Below are 23,580 nucleotides of genomic sequence, written 5' to 3'. Positions count from 1 at the left end.
ATGTATAATTCTGGAATATTGACATATTGCAATGCAATTGTAAGTGCATTTTAAAATCCCTTGCTGGCAAGTACAGTGCATAAAGCCTATATGTATGAAATATTGTGCAGTCTTTTATTTTAAATAGTAGTTTGTTACACGGGGAGGTGGGTGGGAGTAGGCTAGTGGTGAGAACAAACATTTCCCACAAAAACTACTCTTTCAAAGAAAGTCAATGACCATCTGAAATATTTTCCACACTTACTTGTTTCTAAAGTTGCACCCAGTGCATATTCCTTGCAGACCCCAAGTTTACAAGAAAATTATTTTCACAGGGACAATGGAATGGAATGTAAACTTTGCTGTCATTAAACCTGCTCTGTGAGCAATTACAACCTGCACAATACAACATAAATTATCATCTCCTTCTTCCCAAATTTTTTGCAAGGTGACTCCAGATGAGAAACAAGGGAACTAAGGTAACTAAGGTAAATGAGTCCGATTGTGTGTTCACACTGCAGCTTTACTGGTCAAGTCCTATAAGCGTTGTTTGTTTCTGTCTCTGTTCCAGGGGAAAGATTTGATTACGTGCAGATATAAACATGGCCTAAGAATTCCTGCTTTCCAGACAAATAAGGTGAGATAAAGTGCTTGCTCTGTCCAAAATATATCCCCATAACATTTAGAAAGCATATTTTACATTGACCTGCCTGTACAGTTCAAACAGTATAAACCTGAAGCAATGTAAAGAGTCCCCTCATTCTGGTTCATTCCAGAGGCAAAGTGGGCTCTAACAAAATGTTAAAGCGACCTTTATAGCAGTTAATATTTAGTGCTGCACTAAAAATTTCAATAAACACGCTTTGCTTTTCTTGGAAGAGTAGGGAGAAACAGACAATAACTTCTGCTTTCAAACAACTGGCATTTAATAACTCCCCCCCCTCCACACAGCTGCAGTGCAAATTTAAACTTAATACATTAAACTTAGTTACTTGCCATAGTTTCCATGAACATTTGTGCAAAATGTTGTTAATATCTGTTAAACAAGATTTAGTAAACTACTGGATGCAGCAATAATTGAAACAGTTGAAACAATCGTTTGAACTACAAATGATGAAAACAAGTTTGAGTCAAAATGAGCATTTCTAGCAACGTGGTGGGGAGCAGGATTAAACAAGTGCACAGCTTATGGCAGTAATGTTAATTAATGACAAAATATGGAACATCTTCGCTTGATGTGATTCTTACATTTATTTCAGAACAAGACCAGTTCCTGTAATTAAATGAACGTGTGCCAAATACTAGTGTGAAGCTTTCTGTTTTTCCCAAGTTTGTTGAAATGTTCAAAAGGAGAAAATATGAATTATCATGTTGACATTCTTTTCTGTTCTTTTTACACGCTGTCATTTCAGAATGTGTGTGTTGTACAGTTGGTAACTTAAGATAATTATTTTAAACTTAATACATATTCAAAATTGATAAGCATTTTGGCAATGTTGAAATATGGCAATATTAGTTACAATAATGAAAAAGTTGAGCAGTTCTATATTCTGCATTTTTTCCTTATAAATGGAACTAAATAAATAAATTTAGAAAAAGAAAACTCATTTATTCCCACAAGATCAAACTTGCTGACCAAAGAGTTGTACACACAGAGTTTGTCTGTCAGCTGATCTCAATTAGGCTGTTAAACTGCAACATTAAAAAATCATTATACAAGCTCACCACTCATTCTAGTACATTTTCATGAATAGTGCAGATCAAGACTGTGACCAGCCATTTACTTTTGGTAGGAAATGATGGAATTATCCCATACAAAGACAAGACTTACAAACTATATATGAATACAAGTAAAATAATGAAAATAAATATCAGCCATACCAAATTAAGAATGCCTTTCATTGTGCGCACTGAAGATTGCAGGCTTAAGACCTAGGTGAAAATGCAAGTTAATTAATTAGTTATTTAGTTGTAGCTACGATTTTGTTATCTATGAGCAGTTGATACAATAATTAAATAAAATTGTTTCTTTTAAACATGTACACATAAAAATCCTGAATATATATTTTAAATTTATGGCAATGGCTGTAATAAGTCATATAACAAATTACCAATATTAATATCATTTACATGCCTTTGACAAAGTACACTTGGTAGGTTGTTGCATAAGGTTAAATCTCACAGGATCCAGGGTAAGGTATCTAAATTGATTCAAAATTGGCTTATTGACAAAAGCCAGAGAATGGTTGGAGAGAATTGTTTTTCAAACTGGAGGCCTGTGACCAGCAGTGTGCCTCAGGGATCAGTGCTGGGTCCACTGTTATTTGTCATTTATATTAATGATTTGAATGAGAATATAGGATGCATAATCAGTAAGTTTGCAGGTGATACTAAGATTGGTAGCATAGTGAACAGTGAAGAAAGTTATCTCCAATTGCAACAGGATCTTGGTCAATTAGGCCAGTGGGTGACGAATGGCAGATGGAGTTTAATTTAGACAAATGCGAGGTGATCCATTTTGGTAGACTGAACCAGGGCAGGAATTACTCAGTTAATGGTAGGGCATTGGGGCGAGTTACAGAACAAAGAGATCTAGCGGTATATGTTCATAGCTCCTTGAAAGTGGAGTCACAGGTGGACAGAGTGCTGAAGAAGGTATTCGGCATGCTTGGTTTCATTGGTCAGAATATTGAATACAGGAGTTGGGATGTCTTGTTAAAGCCGTACAAGACATGATAAGGTCACACTTGGAATACTGTGTGCAATTCTGGTCACTCAGAAACGATATTATTAAACTAGAAAAAGTGCAAAAAAGGTTTACTAGGATACTACCAGGACTTGGATGGATTGAGTTATAAAGAGAGGTTGGATCGACTGGGACTTTTTTCTTTGGAGCATAGGAGGCTGAGAAGTGTCCATATAGACGTCTATAAAATAATGAGGGGCATAGATCAGCTAGATAGTCAATATCTTTTCCCAAAGGTAGAGGAGTCTAAAACTAGAGGGCATTGGTTTAAGGCGAGAGGGGAGAGATACAAAAGTGTCCAGAGGGGCAACTTTTTCACACACAGGGTGGTGAGTATCTGGAACAAGCCACCACAGGTAGTAGTAGAGGTGGGTACAATTTTGTCTTTTAAAAAGCATTTAGATAGTTACATGGGTACGATGGGTGTTAAGGGATATGGGCCAAATGCGCGCAATTGGGATTAGCTTAGGGGTTTTAAAAAAGAGCAGCATGGACAAGTTGGGCCGAAGGGCCTATTTCCATGCTGTAAATCTCTACGATTCTAAAACATATTATGTTTAGAGATCTCAAAGTTTTACTCAACGAGTTACTTATTGAATGCAACAACCATCATATTCACATAACGCGGCAGTATTTCTGTCGCAATAATGGTCTCCGAATAATAATGATTTGCATTCAGTGGTATTGGTTGAAGGAAAATGTTGGCTTGGGTACTTGGAAAATGGTATGCTTTTCTTTGAATAATGTTCTTTACTGTTTAACTCTGTTCTTTTCCACTTGAACAACATGGGAGCTTCTCAGAAAGGCCCTTGCAATTGTCTAAAGCGAACAACAATATCAAAGAGCAGGAAAAAGGCAGAAGTACAAAGATAGATTAGATTCCCTGCCAAAACCTTCAGCATTTTAAAGGTAGAATAGCAAAAATGTTAAATGAAAACATGCAGCATTCCATCATTCATCAAACCTCCAAAATTCTTGAAGTAGCAGAAAGAAGCAGCAGAGATCAGATAATGAGCAGGTAAGGAAATAAAAATGTGAGCACCTGGTTGAGGAAAAGTAAAATGCCATCACAGCTAAAAGTGAATTACGAAGTCAGGGACTCTTAAAGGGGACCTTTCAAGCAATACAAAATTAAAAGGCCACCTAGCGAAAGAAGTGTATTTAAACAGTAGAGAACCAGAGTGAAACAAGATTAAGAGGAGAACAAAAGAAAACTAAACTTAAAGGTTAATGCCAGGAGGAAAAAGGAGCAGGATCCAAGAAAACATAAATTGAAAGTAATGATGCTGCCTTTATAATAACTGGGAAGATTTTTTTTAGATAAAGAGGAGCAATAGTTTGCATATAAGCAAAATGGAAACAAGAAAAGTGAGTAATTTAAAGACAGTTTAAAAGATCAATTTCAATTAGATAGATGAGAAAGGAGAATTGAGATAAATTTGGATCTGAGACAATAGTGATTGCTGAGCAGAATGTGGATTCCAGGAAAATGCGGACATAAAGGCAGAGATGCAGATGGGAAATGGAAAGAAACAGCAGAAACAGACAAACACTAAGTGGCCAAGAAAAAAGGAAAACCTAAACTACAATGCATTTATATCAATGCTTATAGCTTCTGTCTTTAATGGATTCACATCTCCTTTAGTCACTGACTCAATATATTGCTAAAGCTTTTACAACTAGCCTCTCTAAAATCTGCTGGTTTTTAATTACATTCCCTAGTTGTAGATCATGATAATTTCTTTGTATTCCTTTGTTGCTTTCTATACTTATTCCATCTGCTGGATAACTACTGTACTGGACATTTGAGTAAGCCATTTCCATTAGTGAAACGAAGGAGACGGTCATCGACTTCAGGAAGTGTAAAGGAGGACATGATCCTGTCAACGTCAACAGGAATGAAGTGGAAATGGTTGAGAGCTTGACATTTCTAGGTATTGAGATCACCAACAACCTATCCTGGTCCCTTCACATCCAAGCTATAGTTAAAAAAAGCCCATCAATGCCTCTACTTTTTCAGGAGGCTTAGGAAATTTGGCGTGTCCGCTGTGACTTCCAGCAATTTTTACAGATGTACCCTAGAAAGCATTCTTTCCAGATGTATCAAACCTTGGTATGGCTCCTGCTCTGACCAAGACTACAAAAAAACTACAAAGTACCAATCACAATAATAAATCAAATCAAATCAACTTTGTACTTCACGTTATCTCAAATTTTGACCAGCTTGCTTGATTGCATAGATTTTGGGCAACGCAATAGTCATATATTGTATGAAAACTTTTTTGAATAGTTCCCACTGTTTTGCTGGAGGTTTACCCGTTAATAGTTAAGCCCAATGTCCACATGCTTATCTTGCGCCTTATTTCTTCAATGCCAGCTTAGCAAGTTCAAAACCCCAGATCTTTCCCTTTCTCATGCTTAACGTAATACTTTTTCAATGGTATAAGTGAGGAATACCCAAATTGCTGGCCTACAGGGAAAGGGAAAGGCAATTGGATTAATTGGATAGCATGTTAAAGGAACCAGTAGAGACCCAGTGGCTTCCTCCTGTGCTGTGTCAGTATTTGATTCTATGATGTTAAATGGTTCAATGTCTAATTTGATAAAGATAATCTTTCATGACCCGTTGGAGGAAACGGGCTGCACATTTTGACTTGATTATAGGTGACCCAGACAATACACTGGAAATTAAAATCAAAGCATATTAGGTGATAACAACTGCAGAGCAGACAATTTAACAGTGAGCCAGGAATATCCTTTTAAAAAGGCCAATTTCAAAGTCATAAATCAACAGCTTAAGAAAGTTGCTTTTGCTCAACAACAATCAAGTACAGAAATTAAACACCTACCAAGGCATAATCCTGAATGTGTAGAACAAACAGACTAAATAAGTATGACCCTAAACAATGAAGAACTCAAAATTAAAGAAAAAGGACAAAATTAAAAGTAACAGGAGAAAGGTGAAGGGAATTCAGTAGAACTTAAGATTCTTGCCAAATGGATATCTAAAGGGAATGGACATTAAAAAGGCATAGTTGTAGATATGAAACATAAGCATAAAAGACAATCTTAAAAGAGAATTTTAAAATGTAAAAATAAAGGCTGAAAGAAGATGAGAGAATAGGGTTACATTCTAAATGCTTACTTCCTTCAAGTATGCACAAGTTGGAACAAGAGGCCAGAACTAAAGGAGAGCAGATATAGCAGAGATTTGCAACATTGGTTGGATTTGAAAGTGGTTTAGAAGCATATAGTTTTGATTGAATAAATGCCACGGCACAACAACAGATCTACAGCTTTCATTGTAGAGCAAAGGTAATTACCTTGGACACTAATTTTACCAAATGAACATTAGACCATTTAAAAATGATTTAGTGACAGAGTTAAACAACAAACAAATTTTACCTTAAGAAGATAAAGAACATAACCAAGCATGAGAGCTGCAGCACCACAGGTGGTCCAGGTGATAAAGAGCAGGAAAATTATCATACCATAACTTTGAAAATTTAGTAGCCTGTGATCCTTTTTAACAACACGTGGCCTACAAGATAGGAACAATGAAATGACCGAGAGCAGTGTTCATCTGTAAAACTGAAAATTAATATGAAATTCTTACTTAATCTATCTGAAGCATTTACATCTTTTTTGTTTCCCAAAGAGCAAGTCTTGCTATTAATACTCTTTGTGAAATTCAAATAATTTCAACAAGTTATCCCTTGCTTATTTTGTCTCAGTTCTGCTATATCTTGCTTTCCTTTGTACACCTTGCCATTAAATAGATTGAAATGATTCAATTCAGAAACAGAATAGAATTTTTCACAGTTGTTCCATGCATTAACTAAATCTTTGAGTTTTAATCTCATGTTGCCTCATGGTTTTTTTTGGAATTTTAAGTTAAACTGTCACAATTAAAGCTCTTGCCAAGGCAATCTACTTCTCTGCACACATAAACAACATCCTAAAAGTTCAAATTATTAAGAGTGGACAGGTATACTCTAATACAAATTACAACGAGGCTTCAGTAAAAAAAAAAGCAAAACTCATTAAAGAACAGCCTATAGTCCATCCATTATGTTCCTGTCAATTGATTTTATAAACAGATTAAAGATTGGTTAATGTGCTCGAGTTTAACATAAGGCAGATTACATTGTCAGAGATATGACAGTAAATCAGAAACACACTGCAATCCATTGAGCAACAGCAAAGATCTTACTTTAAAAATGATATGCTTCAGTCATCTCAAAACCTTTTTTCAGATGAAAGGAAAATAAGATTATGCTATGGGTATAGAAAGAATTCAAATCCTCTCTATATCTGGGTTGAGAAAAATTCCAGCATGACTCATCAAGTTATCATTTGATGGCCCAATACCTTATCCTGTGTGATTCTTTCATTATTGCAGCAAACATGATTAATGCAAGTTTAAACCTCATTTACACAAGCAGAATGAAGCAGTTTTGACCCATCACTAGTTGAACTCTCATATTGTTACTAACAAAAATACATATCACTCCTTTCCCTTCTTTAACTGATTCCCTGTTGATCTCCTTTCTCTTGTTTTCGTCCTTCTCTCTGAATAGTTCATTCATTTTTTTAATAGCGTTCTCTGTCACTAACAACTCTTGCTGATTTCCTCATTTATAATTCAGAACATAAGGAACAGTAAAAAGAGTCCGTGAAGCCTGTTTTTTCATTCACTAAGATTGTGACTGATCTTCTGCCTCAACTCCAATTTTTCCTTCTGCTCCCACTATTCCTTAATTGCCTTAGAGACCAAGGGCAGGATTTTTGATCATTGGTAGGGCCCATTACATTTTTTTTTAGGTGCAATCACTGTTGTAATTAGCAAACTGAACAGTTAACTTGCTGCTAGCAAGATCCCACAAATAGCAATGTCATCATGACCAAACCATCTGTTTTTGGTGTTGGTTAAGACTGCCATGAATGTATCACTGGAAGCCTTAAAAAGTGGAGCTCTCTCTTTGGTTACATTCCTCCTCCCTATCACAAGAGTTTCTTCTGACTCTGAAACACTGCAAAGTGCATATGGGATGTATGTTAAAGGAGGAAATATAAAAAGATGAAATGTATAAAGAACAAAGAACAAAAACAGCCCGGGAAACCCCTTTGGCCCAATGAGCCCGCACCGCCATTTTAACATTACCAGTCCCCCCCTGCACCCATGACCCTTATCTATTGTTTATGGCATTCCACATTGAGGGAAACCAGTTTAGGGACAATTTATTATCTCCAATCAGCCAACTAGCACATCTTTGGGGTATGGGAGAAAACCGGAGCACCCAGAGAAAACCCACGCAAGCACGGGGAGAATGTGCAAACTCCCACAGACACTGGCCCAAATCCATGTGTCTGCACAGCAAACAGTGATAGTCACTGAGCTGTCGTGTTGCCCAGCATCTGGTCCAGTTTAAGCACACACTAACGACATGAAGCACTAGGCTACTCTTGAACATTCAAGAGCAGCCCAAGTACGACCCATCGCGTGTATGCCCCTCGTTGGACAACAAGGCGGACTGACTTAAAACCTGAAAATTAAAAGAGAAAAACATTAGTATTATACCACATCCTTTTACATTACCAGGAACGTCCCAATGCTAATGAACCTTATTTAAAACAATCTCCTACATCCTCCCATCTCCAACCCACTCATGTGCCTGTCTAAGTTACTCTTAAACAACTCCAACGTGCCTGCCTCCACCACCTTAATTAAACATCACAATCAAGAAGAGCAAAGGCACCATCCTCCTGGAATGTGATACCCAACTAAGTTCTCATTCCCTCTCAATATTGGAAAACATTGACTGCAGCATTAATTTTGAATAATCTTGTGGTCTTGTATGAAAAACTGCAAACAAAGGTTTCTCTTTCTGGTTCCACCCACTGCACACATTCAATGGACAGAATCCTTACCTGTGGAAGATCCACCACAAGAAGGAAAGCTGATTAAGTAACAAACGCAAGAATATTCCATTCCAATAGGCAATAGCTGTTCCAAATAAAAAGAGAAGAATAGCTATCATTGGATAGGAGCCTTCTTGTTTATTTAAAATAAGGACATCAATTTCAGGCAGCATAAGTAGAGAGCACATCTTCTTAAACCAGTCATATCTGTAAAACAAAACACACCCCTTAAGCTTAATTATCAAGTAGAAACAAAGAAATTTTAACAAAACTAAGGCCACAAAACAAAATCCAAATACTTTTCATTCACTCAAAAATTTAATTTCAAATGCTTACCTTAAAAGAAACACAGCTAGATTAACAAATGGAATAACTTTGTATGGTTTTGCTGCCGCATTTAAGGCAATGTTGAAATCCAAACAGTGACCTACAAACAGAACACATATTCTGAAATGTGTAAAATTAAATGTTTCTCCTGCATGTTAAAGGCCCCCAAACTACAATTCACAAGTAAACAGCAAATTGATGAAAACTTAATTTTTGTGCTGTTTGTCTAGCTGTAAAAGCCCATGAAAAGTTACTCCTTGTTGACTGAGATGTAATTGAACTTTTAAACAGCGTATTAGTTGATAAATACTGCTCAACATCCTTACTAGCCCTGAGAAACTATTTTATGTTTATGGAAAGTCAAATTTTTCCATTTTGATAAAATAACCCCTCATTTTTTCATGGGGTTCAGTTTAGCTCATTTGGCTGCACCACTGGTTAGTGATGCAGAGTAATACCAACAACTTGGATACAATTGCTGTACTGGTTGAAGTTATTCATAAGGCTGTGCCTTCTCAACCTCTCTGCTCGCCTGGGGTTTGGTGATCCTTAGGTTAAGTCACCTCAAAGGGGAGAGCAGCCTATGCTCATTTGGGATTATGTTGACTTTACCTTTACCACACTCTTTGAAAATAGTTTTTAAAAATTAAGGTTTATCATATTTTAGCCTCTAATCCAATTATAATCATTTATTTCACTATGAAAATTTTAATTAAAAGTGAAGGAGAATCAGTTCTTTAATTTCTTTGTTTGCTGTCTGTGAAAGCGCTTCAATGTGATTGGCACTTACCAAAAACGTTGATATAATTGCTGCTAGGCACCTGGAGATCCCCTTAACTCGATGTCTGATTTAAACTGCCATTGGGAAAGGGGAAATCCTTGCCAAGGGTTGTTACCTCAATATTGGATAGCTTTCCTCAAGATCAGTGGCAAGTGCTATACACAGCAAAACCTACCCCAAAACCTATCACAAACTGGGATTGTTCTTCCTGGGAAGACAGAGGCTGAGGGGTGACCTGATAGAAGTTTATAAAATTATGAGAGGTATAGATAGTTGGAAGCTTCTTCCCAGGGCAGAAATGACAATTACAAGGAGGCACAAGCTGAAGATAAAAGGGGAAGGATTCAGTGGAGATGTGCAGGGAAAGTTTTTTTTTTACATAGAGGGTGGTGGGAACCTGGAATGCACTGCCAAGTGAGGTGGCTGAGGCAGTTAAGTTAGCCACATTTAAAACTTAGTGTGAAAGGCATATGAACAAACGGGGAATACAGAGATATAAGCAGTTGGTTTAGATAGGTAAATGTGATCGGCGCAGGCTTGGAGGGCTTACAGGCTTGTTCCTGTGCTGTACTGTTCTTTGTATTATTAAAAATAGAGAAATGTCTTTTTTTTTGACTTGATTCGATTTATTATTGCCACTTGTATTAACATACAGTGAAAAGTATTGTTTCTTGCGTGCTATACAGACAAAACATTCCATTCATAGAAAAGGAAACAAGAGAGTGCAGAATGTAGTGCTACGGTCATAGCTAGGGTATAGAGAAAGATCAGCTCAACGCAAGGTAAGTCCATTCAAAAGTCTGACAGCAGCAGGGAAGAAGCTGTTCTTGAGTCAGTTGGTATGTGACCTCAAACTTGTGTATATTTTTCCCGAAGGAAGGAGGTGGAAGAGAAAATGTCAGGGGTGCGTGGGATCCTTAATTATACATAAGAACATAAGAAATAGGAGCAGGAGTAGGCCATCTAGCCCTTCGAGCCTGCCCCGCCATTCAATAAGATCATGGCTGATCTGTTGTGGCTCAGTTCCATTTTCCCGCCCTCTCCCCATAACCCTTAATCCCCTCTCTTATCAAGAACCCATCAACCCGCTTCTTAAAAATATTTAGCGAGGCAGCCTCCACCACTTCAACGGGCAGAGAATTCCAGAGATTCACCACCCTTTGAGTGAAGAAGTTCCTCCTCAACTCCGTTCTAAACCGCCTCCCCTTTATCTTGAGGCTGTGCCCCCTAGTCCTACTGTCTTTTTTGAGCGGGAAGAGTCTCTCCACCTCTATCCTATCCATCCCATTCATCATCTTATACGTCTCAATGAGATCTCCCCTCATTCTTCTAAACTCTAACGAGTACAAGCCTAGTTTATTCAGCCTCTCCTCATAGCTCAATCCCCTCAACTCCGGTATCAGCCTAGTAAACCTCCTCTGCACTCCCTCCAGGGCCAAAATATCCTTGCGCAGGTGCGGCGCCCAAAACTGCACACAGTACTCCAGCTGCGGCCTCACCAATGCCCTATACAGCTGCAGCAAGACCTCCCTACTTTTATATTCAATCCCCCTCGCTATGAAGGCCAGCATCCCATTCGCCTTCCTGACCACCTGCTGCACCTGCAAGCTGGGTTTTTGCGACTCATGCACAAGGACCCCGAGGTCCCTCTGCACCGTCGCCTGCTGCAGTTTTTCGCCACGTAAGTAATAGTCCTTCCTACCATTCTTCCTACCAAAGTGGACCACCTCACACTTGCCAACATTAAATTCCATTTGCCATTTCCTGGCCCATTCGCCCTGCTTTGCCGAGGCAACAGAAAGTGTAGTCAGAGTCACTGGATGGGAGACTGGTTTGCGTGATGGATTGGGCTACATTCACGACCTTTTGTAGTTTCTTGTGGTCTTGGGCAGAGCAGGAACTGTACCAAGCTGTGATACAACCAGAAAGAATGCTTTCTATGGTGCATCTGTAAAAGTTGGAGTCATAGCTGACATGCCAAATTTCCTTAGTCTTTTGGAGAACGTAGAGGCGTCGGTGGGCTTTCTTAACTATAGTGTCAGCATGGGGGACCAGGACAGGCTGTGGGTGATCTGGACACCTAAAAACTTGAAGCACTCGACCCTTTCTACTTTGTCCCCATTGATATAGACAGGGGCATGTTCTCCTTTATGCTTCCTGATGTCAATGACAATCGCCTTTGTTTTTTGACATTGAGGGAGAGATTATTGTTGCCAAACCAGTTTACTAGATTCTCTATCTCATTCCTGGACTCTGTCTTGTCGCTGTTTGAGATCCGACCCACTACACTGGTGTTGTCAGCAAACTTGAAAATCGAATTGGAGGGGAATATGGCTGCACAGTCATAGGTGTATGAGGAGTAGAGTAGGGGGCCGAGAACACAACCTTGTGGGGCATCAGTGTTGAGGATGATTGTGGAGGTGGTGTTGTTGCCTATCCTTACTGATTGTGTTCTGAGAGTTAGGAATTTCACTTGCCATGTATATTACATAGAATATACACTCAGGCCCATCAGTCCAGTCAAGCATGAATGTCTTGCTCAAACCTATATTTTTCATATGATTTTCCCATTTGTCAGCCTTATACTGGGACTCGGTGTGAACTCTCTCACAAGACAGCTGGATAATGTGGTCTATAGATTTACCTCAGGCCATATTAGCATCCCTGTGGTTGACCATTAGGAGACACCATTCAGATAAAATGCACAGTATTTTCCCTTATTTGAACTGGAATGTCCCTCTTGCCCAAGACCATATTGGGCAAGAGGGACTATTTGAGTAATAAAGAAAGCAACCCAGACTAGAAGCTGAATTGTTTGAAAGGAAATTGCAGTTTGAATACAGGTTCCCTGCAACTGATGAATTTAATACCACGATTATCCTTTTGAAACGTGTACTTTCTTCCTTCAAGTACTCCTCCTCCAGCCACCATAGTTCCCTCCATTCTGAGGATAGAAACTCTCTGATCACGGTGCTTTTGGATAACGGAGCTTGCTAGTCAGTTGTTGGAAACAACTGAGACAGGTGCAGAGATGATTGACGGACTTTAGTATCAGAATTCTGCTTCAAAATTAAATTGCTGTATCACTAAAGTGAACAGAATACGCCATTTCTATCTATACTTCCCTCTCATGTACTTCCCAGGATATGTCATCCCACACCTATAATGGAGAAACGGGCAGATTGCTTTTAGACCATCTACTAACAGCACACCCTTGCATACTAACCAACAGTAAGCCAAGGTACACATCTGAGATTCCATCCATTCCATCTCTCTCTTTCAAGAGAAAAAAGCCTGGTTAGCTATGAATTTCTACTGTTGATATCTATCCAAACCTGTTCTGCAATCTTTTCGACAGCTGAAATGGGCCGTTAGGAAATGTCAGTGGTCAGAACACTAGACTAATTTAAGGAATGGCTAGAAACCATATTGAGAAGATAGTACAGTTGAGATTCTGCAAAGCAAATGTGGCAAAGCAAACCCTTGGTTATGGCAACACACTGATGAAACATTATGTTATGTGCAGTATCAGGTGACTGTTTTGTTTGCATATAAATTGACTACTTAAAAAAAATTATAGATATGTACTTATTTGTTACCTTCAGAATAAAGATGCATTAATTGTCTTCCAAATGCCAGTAGAATGTTTGCAACAACATACATGGGCAGGTATATACCATGGAATCTGATCAGCTGAAAAATTCAACGATTCATTTTGTAAGGTTATTCAGGATCATACTGAACACAAAAACCTCATTTATACATGAGCACACATTGTCCCACTGCCCCCATATACACACAGCTTCATTGAATGGCTAAGTAATCAATTTCAGATAGCCAGAACAGGGTTGATGAGATAGGAAGTGCTGGAAAAACTCGGCAGGTCTGGCAGCAACTGTAGAGAGACAAACAGAGTTAATGTTTCAAATCTAATGTGACTCTTCATCAAAACTTCAAGTTGCTGTCAGATCTGCTGAGATTTTCCAGTATTTTCTGCTTTTATTTCAGATCTCCAGCATCCACAGTATTTTGCTTTCATTATCACAGTCAATTGTTTGGTCATGATTTAAAACTCTTACCAACCACAAAATAAAACATCCAGAGGCTCTTTCACGGGAGAATTATGGAGGAAAATTTGACACCAAGGATTTTGAAAATGCTGTTGTAAGAAAATAGAAGAACAGATTTTCCAAAGATGCACACAGAAGGAAATAAAGTTAGGAGGTATCGTAGAACCCTACACTGCAGAAAGAGGCCCTTCGGCCCATCGAGTCTGCACCGGACACAATCCCAGCCAGGACCTATCCCCGTATCTTTACATACTATATATACCCACTAATCCCTCTAACCTACGCATCCCTAGACACTAAGGGGCAATTTCTTAGCACGGCCAATCAACCTAACCCACACAACTTTGGACTGTGGGAGGAAACCAGAGTACCCGGAGGAAACCCACGCAGACACGAGGAGAATGTGCAAACTCCACACAGACAGTGACCCGAGCCGGAAATTGAACCCAGGACCCTGGAGCTGTAAAGCAGCAGTGTTAACCACTGTGCTACCGTGCCGCCCAGGTGAAAGAGAGATGTGGGTCGAGTGTGATAAAAGAAAGTGACTGAGATCTGATGGGAGTAGCAAGGCCATGTGAAATAACAAGATTAAGAGGGTGACAATGAATTGTAGAGTTTACATGGAGGGGGAGAGAGAGAGAGAGAGAGAGAGAGATTAAATGAGGATAAGAGGGCAATGAATTCAGAAGAGAGCATGATGGGGGGAGATGAAGGTTCAAATCACCAAAGAGAGAAGTCATATGGTACAGTGGCTGAAGGAAGAAAATTGTAAGGGCTAAATTTACCTATCAATAGAGTTTTGTTAGCTCTGAAACTGGTTACCCCAACGAGCTGGCTTTCTCCAAATGAATCCCAGGAAGATAGATTATCAAAACCAAATATAGTTAAGTACTAAAACATGTTCAGGGCAGCTATACACACACTTGGCTGATACTTGCAACTTTTGTAAAACCATTTGTTTAAAAATATGACACATCACTTTCATTGAAGAAACGTAAGTGTTCGTGGTAACATTACATTTATTTATCATTGCGACACTGCAAAATGTATCCAAAATTAGACAACCCATCTACCCAGCTATTTAAAAATACTGGATCTGATGTGCATTTGTTAGGCATCTTAAATACAAAGAGCAAAAATGAGTAATTAGCTAATTAAAATAAGTTTATTAAAGGCACTTTGATTTTTAAGAATCTCCAATGATGAATCAGTAAGCAGCAGAAAATCGAGTAATCGAATCATGTAGTCATTTTGTAGTACAGAACTTGAATATTGCTGAAAAGAGACATGATGCTGAAGCTTTTCATCTTGCGTTCACCAAGGCAAAGACACAAATGTCAGATTGCAAATGGTCACAAGAATTTATATCACAGGAGAAGAGAAGTGCTAATTGGTTAGCAGGTCGATTCTGAATAGCCAATGTGTTGCTATGGAAAAAGCAACAGGGAAATATTGGCTCCATAAGCTCACTTGTAATTCAAAAAAGGTAGTCATGATGTGGAGACGCTGGCGTTGGACTGGGTAAAAACAGTAAGAAGTCTCACAACACCAGGTTAAAATCCAATAGGTTTATTTGTAGCAAATGCCACTAGCTTTCGGAACTGGCTATTCCTTCGTCAGGTGGGTGGGGGTTCTGATCACAAACAGGGCATATAAAGACACAAACTCAATTTACAGGAATAATGATTGGAATGTGAGTCTTTACAGCTAACCAAGTCTTAAAGGTACCGACAATGTGAGTAGAGAGAGCATTAAGCACAGATTTACTATCAAATAAACTGGTTGGACTTTAACCCGGTGTTGTGAGACTTCTTATTGTGTTTACCCCAGTCCAACGCCGGTATCTCCACATCATGCCTTGGCCAATTAGAGTTAATTTGCCAACCAATCAGCAGTCTTTTCTTCTGTGTACACAGTATCGTGACTGCTTGAAATTTGGTCGTCTTACATTTGTCCTGAGGATTGTAAGACAAAAAGTTTTGGCAACAAGTCTCTGTTTTTAGCAAGACTCAATCAAATTGTATTTTATTTTAGATCTAGCAATTCTCAACTGGTTAATGGGAAATCCCTGCCCTGAGCTGGCAAATAGCACAAAGTGACAATTAAGTTACTAAAATAACTGGAGGAGGGGACTGAGTGTAGAGTGACAAAGTGTGCTGATGACTCGAAGATGAGTGGGAAAGCGAACTGCGTGGAGGACGTGGAAAGTCTGCAGAGAGATTTGGATAGGCTGACTGAGCGGGCGAGGATCTGGCAGATGGAGTATAACGTTGGCAAGTGTGAGGTTATCCACTTTGGAAGGAATAACACTAAAATGGACTATTACTTAAATGGTGAAAAATTACAACATGCTACTGTGCAGAGGGACCTGGGGGTCCTTGTGCATGAATCGCAAAAACTCAGTCTGCAGGTGATCAAGAAGGCGAATGGAATGTTGGCCTTTATTGCGAGGGGGATAGAATATAAAAGCAGGGAGGTCTTGCTGCAATTGTACAAGGTACAGGTGAGGTCGCAACGAGAGTAGTGTGTGCAATTCTGGTCCCCTTGTTTGCGAAAGTATATATTGGCCTTGGAGGGAGTACAGAGAAGGTTCACCAGGTTGATACTGGAGATGAGGGGGTTAGCTTATGAGAGATTGAGTAGATTGGGCCTGTACTCATTGGAGTTTAGAAGGCTGAGGGGTGATCTTATAGAGACATATAAGATAATGAAGCGGCTAGATAGGGTAGAAGCAGAGAGATTCTTTCCACTTAGAAAGGAAACAAGAACTATAGGACACAGACTCAAAATAAGGGGGGGGGGCGGGGTCAGTTTAGAACAGAGTTGAGGAGGAACTTCTTTTCTCAGAGGGTAGTGAATCTCTGGAATTCTCTGCCCATTGAAGTGGTGGAGGCTACCTCGTTGAATACGTTTAAGTCACAGGCAGATAGATTTCTGATCGATAAGGGAATTAAGGATTATGGGGAGCAGGTGGGTAAGTGGAACTGAACCACTTTTAGATCAGCCATGATCTTATTGAATGGCGGGGCAGGCTCGAAGGGCTAGATGGCCTACTCCTGCTCCTATTTCTTATGTTCTTATAACACTGCAAAGTTACTTTCAGTCAGCTCCTTGAATTTTCCACCTACCTGAAAATGTAGCTGTTAAAGTAATTGCAATAGCAGCAGCAAACACAAAAGAAGAAAACAACAACTTCTGGCAAGAAACCGTAGGCGAAGGAAAAGAGACAGCCAAGTCCTTATATTTATTTAGTTTTGTTTTACACTCTCATGACCTTCCAAAGGACTATAGGCATTTTCGTACTCCTGAATTGTAGTAATTGCTCAACATAGGCAGCCAGTTTGTGCATAGAAAGTTCCCAATGAAATAAATAACTAGTTAAGCTATTTCAGGAATATTAGTTGGTGATAAATATTGGCCAGGGCAAAGGGAAGGACTCCTCTGCTCTCATCAGAAATAGTGTCACAGAATTATTTATGTTCGCCTGAGTGACCCAGTTTAACCTTCCATTAAAAGAACCTCTGTAATTGAAAAAGCAACTTGCAAATTCTCAGGTTTGGAGCACGGTACTGAACGGGTGTATGAATTGGACTCTCAATCAGGCCGATGACAAGAGCATTACAACTTTTGGCAAAGGGTCCGTAAAATCAGCTGGACAGAATGAAGAACTGCAGGAAAATTAGAATCCCAGCATCTCAAGGGTTTTTGGCCAAAGTGAAGAAAATTGATAAAGTATGATCAGTGGAAAAGGTGGATGAGAGCCAAATGCTGAAGATAATATAAAGTGGGACATCAGGAAAGAACTGGCCAGGTCGGAGAACAACTGGATGGATGGTTGAACTAAAATGGCAGGAAGAATGACATTGGCACACAGAATCGCAGAGAACCTGCCTATGGCTTCATGGATTATGGCTAGTTATGGATGTTGAAGGACAACACCTTCAACAGTGTAGCACTCGATTGGTCGTGATCTGAAGTTTCTGCCTGGAATGTGCATTAAGTCTCAAGTGGGACTCGAGCCAGTAATTTTGTGACTCAGATGAGGGGGTACATTCACTGAGCCACGGCTGACATTCTTGAAGTTTCGAAGTACAAGGTTGGAATGGGATTCTCCAGTAGTTTTCAGAATAACTGATGAATGAATAAAAAAATTGCTTGATGATATTTGCTTAAAGTTGATTCGTTGGTTAGGAAGAAAAAGGAGGCTTATGTTCGGATGAGGCTGAGGGCTCAGGTAGTGCATTAGAAAGTTTTAGATTGGCTAGGAGGGAGTTGAAGAGGGAGTTAAGAAGGGCTAAAAGAGGACATGAGATGACTTTGGCTGATAGGATTAAGGAGAACCCTAAGGCGTTTTATAGGTATGTCAAGAACAGAAGGTTGGTTAGGGCAAGATTAGGGTCAGTTACAGACAGTAGAGGGAAGTTGTGTGTGGAACCGGAGGAGATTGGAGAGGCGTTGAACCAATATTTCTCTTCGGTGTTCACGCAAGGGGACATGAATGTAGCTGAGGAGGACACTGGGGTGCAGGGGTGTAAAATAGATAGTATTGCAGTTGATACGGGGGATGTGCTGGATATTTTAGAGGGTTTGAAAATAGATAAGTCCCCTGGTCCGGATGGGATTTACCCTAGGATTCTCTGGGAGGCAAGAGAGGTGATTGCGGAGCCTCTGGCTCTGATCTTCAGGTCGTCGTTGGTCTCTGGTATAGTACCGGAAGATTGGAGGACAGCAAATGTTGTCCCATTGTTTAAGAAGGGGAGCAGAGACTTCCCTGGGAATTATAGACCGGTGAGTCTTACTTCTGTGGTGGGTAAGGTTTTGGAAAGGATTATTAGAGACAGGATTTATAGTTATTTGGAGAGTAATGAATTGATTAGAGACAGTCAGCATGGTTTTGTAGCGGGTAGGTCGTGCCTTCCTAACCTTATCGAGTTCTTTGAGAAAGTGACCAAAGAGGTGGATAGGGGTAAGGCAGTTGACGTGGTGTATATGGATTTTAGTAAGGCGTTTGATAAGGTTCACCATGGTAGGCTTCTGCAGAAAATGCAGATGTATGGGATTGGGGGTGATCTAGGGAATTGGATCAGGAATTGGCTAGCAGATAGGAGACAGAGGGTGGTGGTTGATGGTAAATATTCGTCATGGAGTTCGGTTACGAGTGGTGTGCCTCAGGGATCTGTTTTGGGGCCACTGCTGTTTGTAATTTTTATTAATGATCTGGATGAGGGTATAGTTGGGTGGATTAGTAAGTTTGCTGATGACACCAAAGTCGGAGGTGTGGTAGATTGTGAGGAAGGGCGTCATAGTTTGCAGGGTGACTTAGAAAGGTTGCAGAGCTGGGCCGCGAGGTGGCGGATGGAGTTTAATGTGCAGAAGTGTGAGGTAATTCATTTCGGTAGGAATAACGGATGTGTTGAGTATAGGGCTAACGGGAGGACTTTGAATAGTGTGGAGGAGCAGAGGGATCTAGGTGTATGTGTACATAGATCCCTGAAAGTTGGGAATCAAGTAGATAAGGTTGTTAAGAAGGCATACGGTGTCTTGGCGTTTATTGGTAGGGGGATTGAATTTAGGAGTCGCAGCGTCATGATGCAACTGTACACAACTCTGGTGCGGCCGCACTTGGAGTATTGTGTGCAGTTCTGGTCCCCACATTACAGGAAGGATGTAGAGGCTTTGGAGAGGGTGCAGAGGAGGTTTACCAGGATGTTGCCTGGTATGGAGGGGAGATCCTATGAGGAGAGACTGAGAGATTTGGGGTTGTTTTCGCTGGAAAGAAGGCGGCTAAGAGGGGACCTTATTGAAACATATAAGATGATTAGAGGTTTAGACAGGGTAGATAGTGATAGCCTTTTTCCTAGGATGGAGAAAGCTAGCACGAGGGGGCACGGCTTTAAATTAAGGGGGGGTAGTTATAGGACTGCTGTCAGGGGTAGGTTCTTTACCCAGAGGGTGGTGAGGGACTGGAATGCCCTGCCAGCTGCAGTTGTAAATGCGCCTAGTTTGGGGGCGTTTAAGAGATCTGTGGATAGGTTTATGGACGAAATGGGATTGGTTTAGATTAGTGGGTTAGTGTTTTTTTTTAAAAAGCTGGTTGGCGCAACATCGTGGGCCGAAGGGCCTGTTCTGCGCTGTAATGTTCTATGTTCTACCTCCGGGACTGTCAACACAATGGTAAGGAAGAGGAAGCATCACTGATTAAAATTCTCAAAATAAACATATTCTTTATCCAAATCTATCCTATTTAAACTATCAGGGTCTTCAAACATTTGAAATAAAAAGGCAGGTGGAAAGACAAGTTGCAAGAGTTCTGACAGTTCACAAAGAGATATTGATAAGTGAAGTAAGTGGGAAAAAAGTTGGTAAATGGAAGATAATGTGGGGAAATGTGAACTTGTTCATTTTGGAAGGGAGAACAAAAGAACAGAGCCTTATTTAAATACAGAAAAATTGCAGAAAGCTGAAACGCAAAAGGACTTGAGGGTACTTGTGCATGAAAAACAGGTGCAGCAGGTAATCAGGAAGGCATGTTGACTCTTATTTCAAGGGGGTTGGAATTTAAGAGCAGGGAAATCTTGCTGCAACTGTATAAGGTACTGGTACATCTGGAGCACTAGAACATAAGAACATAAGAAATAGGAGCAGGAGTAGGCCAACTAGCCCTTCGAGCCTGCCCCGCCATTCAATAAGATCATGGCTGATCTGTCTTGGCTCAGCTCCACATTCCCGCCCTCTCCCCACAACCCTTAATCCCCTCACTTATCAAAAACCCATCAACCTGCGTCTTAAAAATATTTAGCGAGGTAGCCTCCACCACTTCAACGGGCAGAGAATTCCAGACATTCACCACCCTTTGAGTGAAGAAGTTCCTCCTCAACTCCGTTCTAAACCGCCCCCCCTTTCTCTTGAGGCTGTGCCCCCTAGTCCTACTATCCTTTCTGAGCAGGAAGACTCTCTCCACCTCTATCCTATCCATCCCATTCATCATCTTATACGTCTCAATGAAATCTCCCCTCATTCTTCTAAACTCTAACGAGTACAAGCCTAGTTTATTCAGCCTCTCCTCATAGCTCAACCCCCTCAACTCCGGCATCAGCCTAGTAAACCTCCTCTGCACTCCCTCCAAGGCCAAAATATCCTTGCGCAAGTGCGGCGACCAAAACTGCACACAGTACTCCAGCTGTGGCCTCACCAATGCCCTATACAGCTGCAGCAAGACCTCCCTACTTTTATATTCAATCCCCGTCGCTATGAAGGCCAGCATTCCATTTGCCTTCCTGACCACCTGCTGCACCTGCAGGCTGAGTTTTTGCGACTCATGCACAAGGACCCCGAGGTCCCTCTGCACCGTCGCCTGCTGCAGTTTTTCGCCACGTAAGTAATAGTCCTTCCTACCATTATTCCTACCAAAGTGGACCACCTCGCACTTGCCAACATTAAATTCCATTTGCCAGTTCCTGGCCCATTCGCCCAGCCTATCTAGATCCTTCTGCAGACTCTCCACACCCTCCGCGCAATTTGCCGTTCCACCAATCTTGGTGTCATCAGCAAATTTCGACACCATACACTCAGTTCCCTCCTCCAGATCATTATTAAATTAGGTATTATTAAATATCTTTCTTTTGAATTCTTTTCCAGGGTAGATTGAGTAAGTGCTGAAAGAAGGCAAGGTAATGTGGGTGCTGAGCAATAGAACAAAGCAATGAGATGGCCTTGTTGGTGATCAGGACACTGCATTAGAGGCCATGGGAGTGGTGACGTTGAGTGTGTGCGTATGTGCTTAACAGTTTCTCTGTTGGGAAAGATGCGAGAAGATGTATTTGATGAAAATGTTCAAAGGGAGTTGAGGTGAAGGTTGAAATTGATTAGTTTGAGAAAGAAAATACAATAAGAAAGATGACTCAGAAAAAGCTGGCTCAGATTTGGGAAAGTGCCCAAGAAGACTTTTTATTGAAGGAGAAGTATGTTCTAATAAGTTCTCAATATTTTTTGAAGTGCTTGCTAATTTCAAAGATTACTTGTAGTTTGTGAATGGGGAGCAGAGGAGAATGAGAATTAATATCAGCAAATTAAATCTCGTTTAACAAACTCACGAACAAAACATTAGTAAACTTGATTATATTTAAACCAATGTTTTCTTTGAAATGACATGTTCATGTTTTGTTTAGAATACATTTCCATGCTGGCTCAAGGAATATGGCTGCTGTGAAGTATATATATTCAGTAACTGAAGAAACCTTTCCCCAAACAAATAAATAGTCTGTTAGTCCAAACAGTCAAACCTTTCAGAACAAATGCTGTATGAAGTTTTATCAACATTCAGATCTGTTTACCGTTTAAAATGAACATGGTCCCATATCTACTGAGGAATGAGCTAAGAGTTGATAAACTCTGCCAATATATTGAACACTAACACGCCAGAGTATGTGCATGCAACAATTTAAAGCACAGAATGTACTAAACTGGTAAGATTTAAGTTTTTCCATAAAAGGGTGGTGGAAGTCTATTACTCTCAGTCCCCAGAAGGTGTAGATATTAGTTCATTTAAAACTTTCAATAGATTTTTGTCCATCAAAGAGTGCCAGGTAACTGGAGTTGAGATACTGAAAAGGTCAGAACAGGGATGAAGAGCTGAAAGGTCACTCCTATTCCTAATACCTTCATGAATTTGGGGTCTGTCCTCATGCATTAACTTTGCAATTTGCAAACAGAAAAGTAAGTACTCCTTTCCATTCTTAGTATTAATATGGTTTCCCTCCCCCTTCCTTTAATGCTGCTGAGATCACTGTCTCCAGTCTTCTTTATGCCAATTTTTTGTCATACAGAAGGGCTGATTGTCTACCTGGGAGATGTAAGAAGGCAGCATAAGTGTCACATTCCAGAAAGTGCAGCCGTGAAAAGGAACTGGCATTGGGATCTGCAGCTGGACCACACTGAATCCCTCATGCACATGTTGGTGCAAATACCCCATCGAAGCTGATTCAAGGGATAAGGAACAACAATCAGATGACCTTTAATCAGCTGCAGTTTCATTAAATTGCCAATGACAGCTGAAGTAGAAATCATAGGTGTTTCATTATTATTCCACCATTTGGCATGTAACACATAACTATGATTATTGCTCGTCATAAACTCTAAACTGAACTATCTGACAAAAAAAAAAGTTAGAAGTCTCACAACACCAGGTTAAAGTCCAACAGGTTTATTTGTTAGCAAATGTCACTAGCTTTCAGAGCACTGCTCCTTCGTCAGATGAGTAGAGAGTTCTGATCACAGACAGGGCATATAAAGGCACACACTTAGTTTACAGAATACTGATTAGATTGCGAGTCTTTACAGCTAATCAAGTCTTAAAGGTGCAGACAATGTGAGTGGAGATAGCATTAAGCTTAGATTAAAGAGATATGTATTGTCTCCAGACAGTAGTGAGATTTTGCAAGCCCCGCCAAGTCATGGGGGTTACAGATTGTGTGACATGAACTCAAGATCCCAATGCCGTCCTCATGTGTGCGGAACTTGCCTATGAGTCTCTGCTCAGTGACTCTGCGCTGTCATGTGTCATGAAGGCTTCATCCTGGACCACAATGTCTTCACCTTCAACAATCAGTTCTTCATCCAAACACACGGAACAGCCATAGTGACCAAATTCGCGCCTCAATATGCCAACATCTTCATGCACAGGTTCGAACAAGACTTCTTCATCACACAGGACCTTCAACCGATGCTATACACTAGATATATCTAATACATTTTCT

At 40.2% G+C, this 23,580-nt stretch overlaps 1 protein-coding gene across 1 annotated transcript in view; it reads right to left on the bottom strand.

Annotated features, from left to right (window-relative positions):
* The window catches only part of pgap1 (post-GPI attachment to proteins inositol deacylase 1), a 189,298-nt gene that overhangs the window by 33,417 nt on the left and 132,301 nt on the right, over positions 1-23,580 (bottom strand). The window contains exons 20-24 of the mRNA XM_080198351.1: positions 13,355-13,448; positions 8,984-9,074; positions 8,657-8,854; positions 6,131-6,266; positions 1,861-1,911 (exon numbers count right to left, since the gene is read on the bottom strand). Coding sequence (XP_080054477.1) covers positions 1,861-1,911; positions 6,131-6,266; positions 8,657-8,854; positions 8,984-9,074; positions 13,355-13,448 — 570 coding nt within the window. The remainder of the gene's footprint in view (positions 1-1,860; positions 1,912-6,130; positions 6,267-8,656; positions 8,855-8,983; positions 9,075-13,354; positions 13,449-23,580) is intronic.

Source organism: Carcharhinus amblyrhynchos, chromosome 11 (genome assembly GCF_965287045.1).
Source record: "Carcharhinus amblyrhynchos chromosome 11, sCarAmb.v2.hapA, whole genome shotgun sequence".
Lineage (NCBI taxonomy): Eukaryota > Metazoa > Chordata > Chondrichthyes > Carcharhiniformes > Carcharhinidae > Carcharhinus > Carcharhinus amblyrhynchos.
The sequence above is the reverse complement of the archived record's forward strand: the minus strand, read 5'-3'. Positions and strand labels throughout refer to the sequence as shown.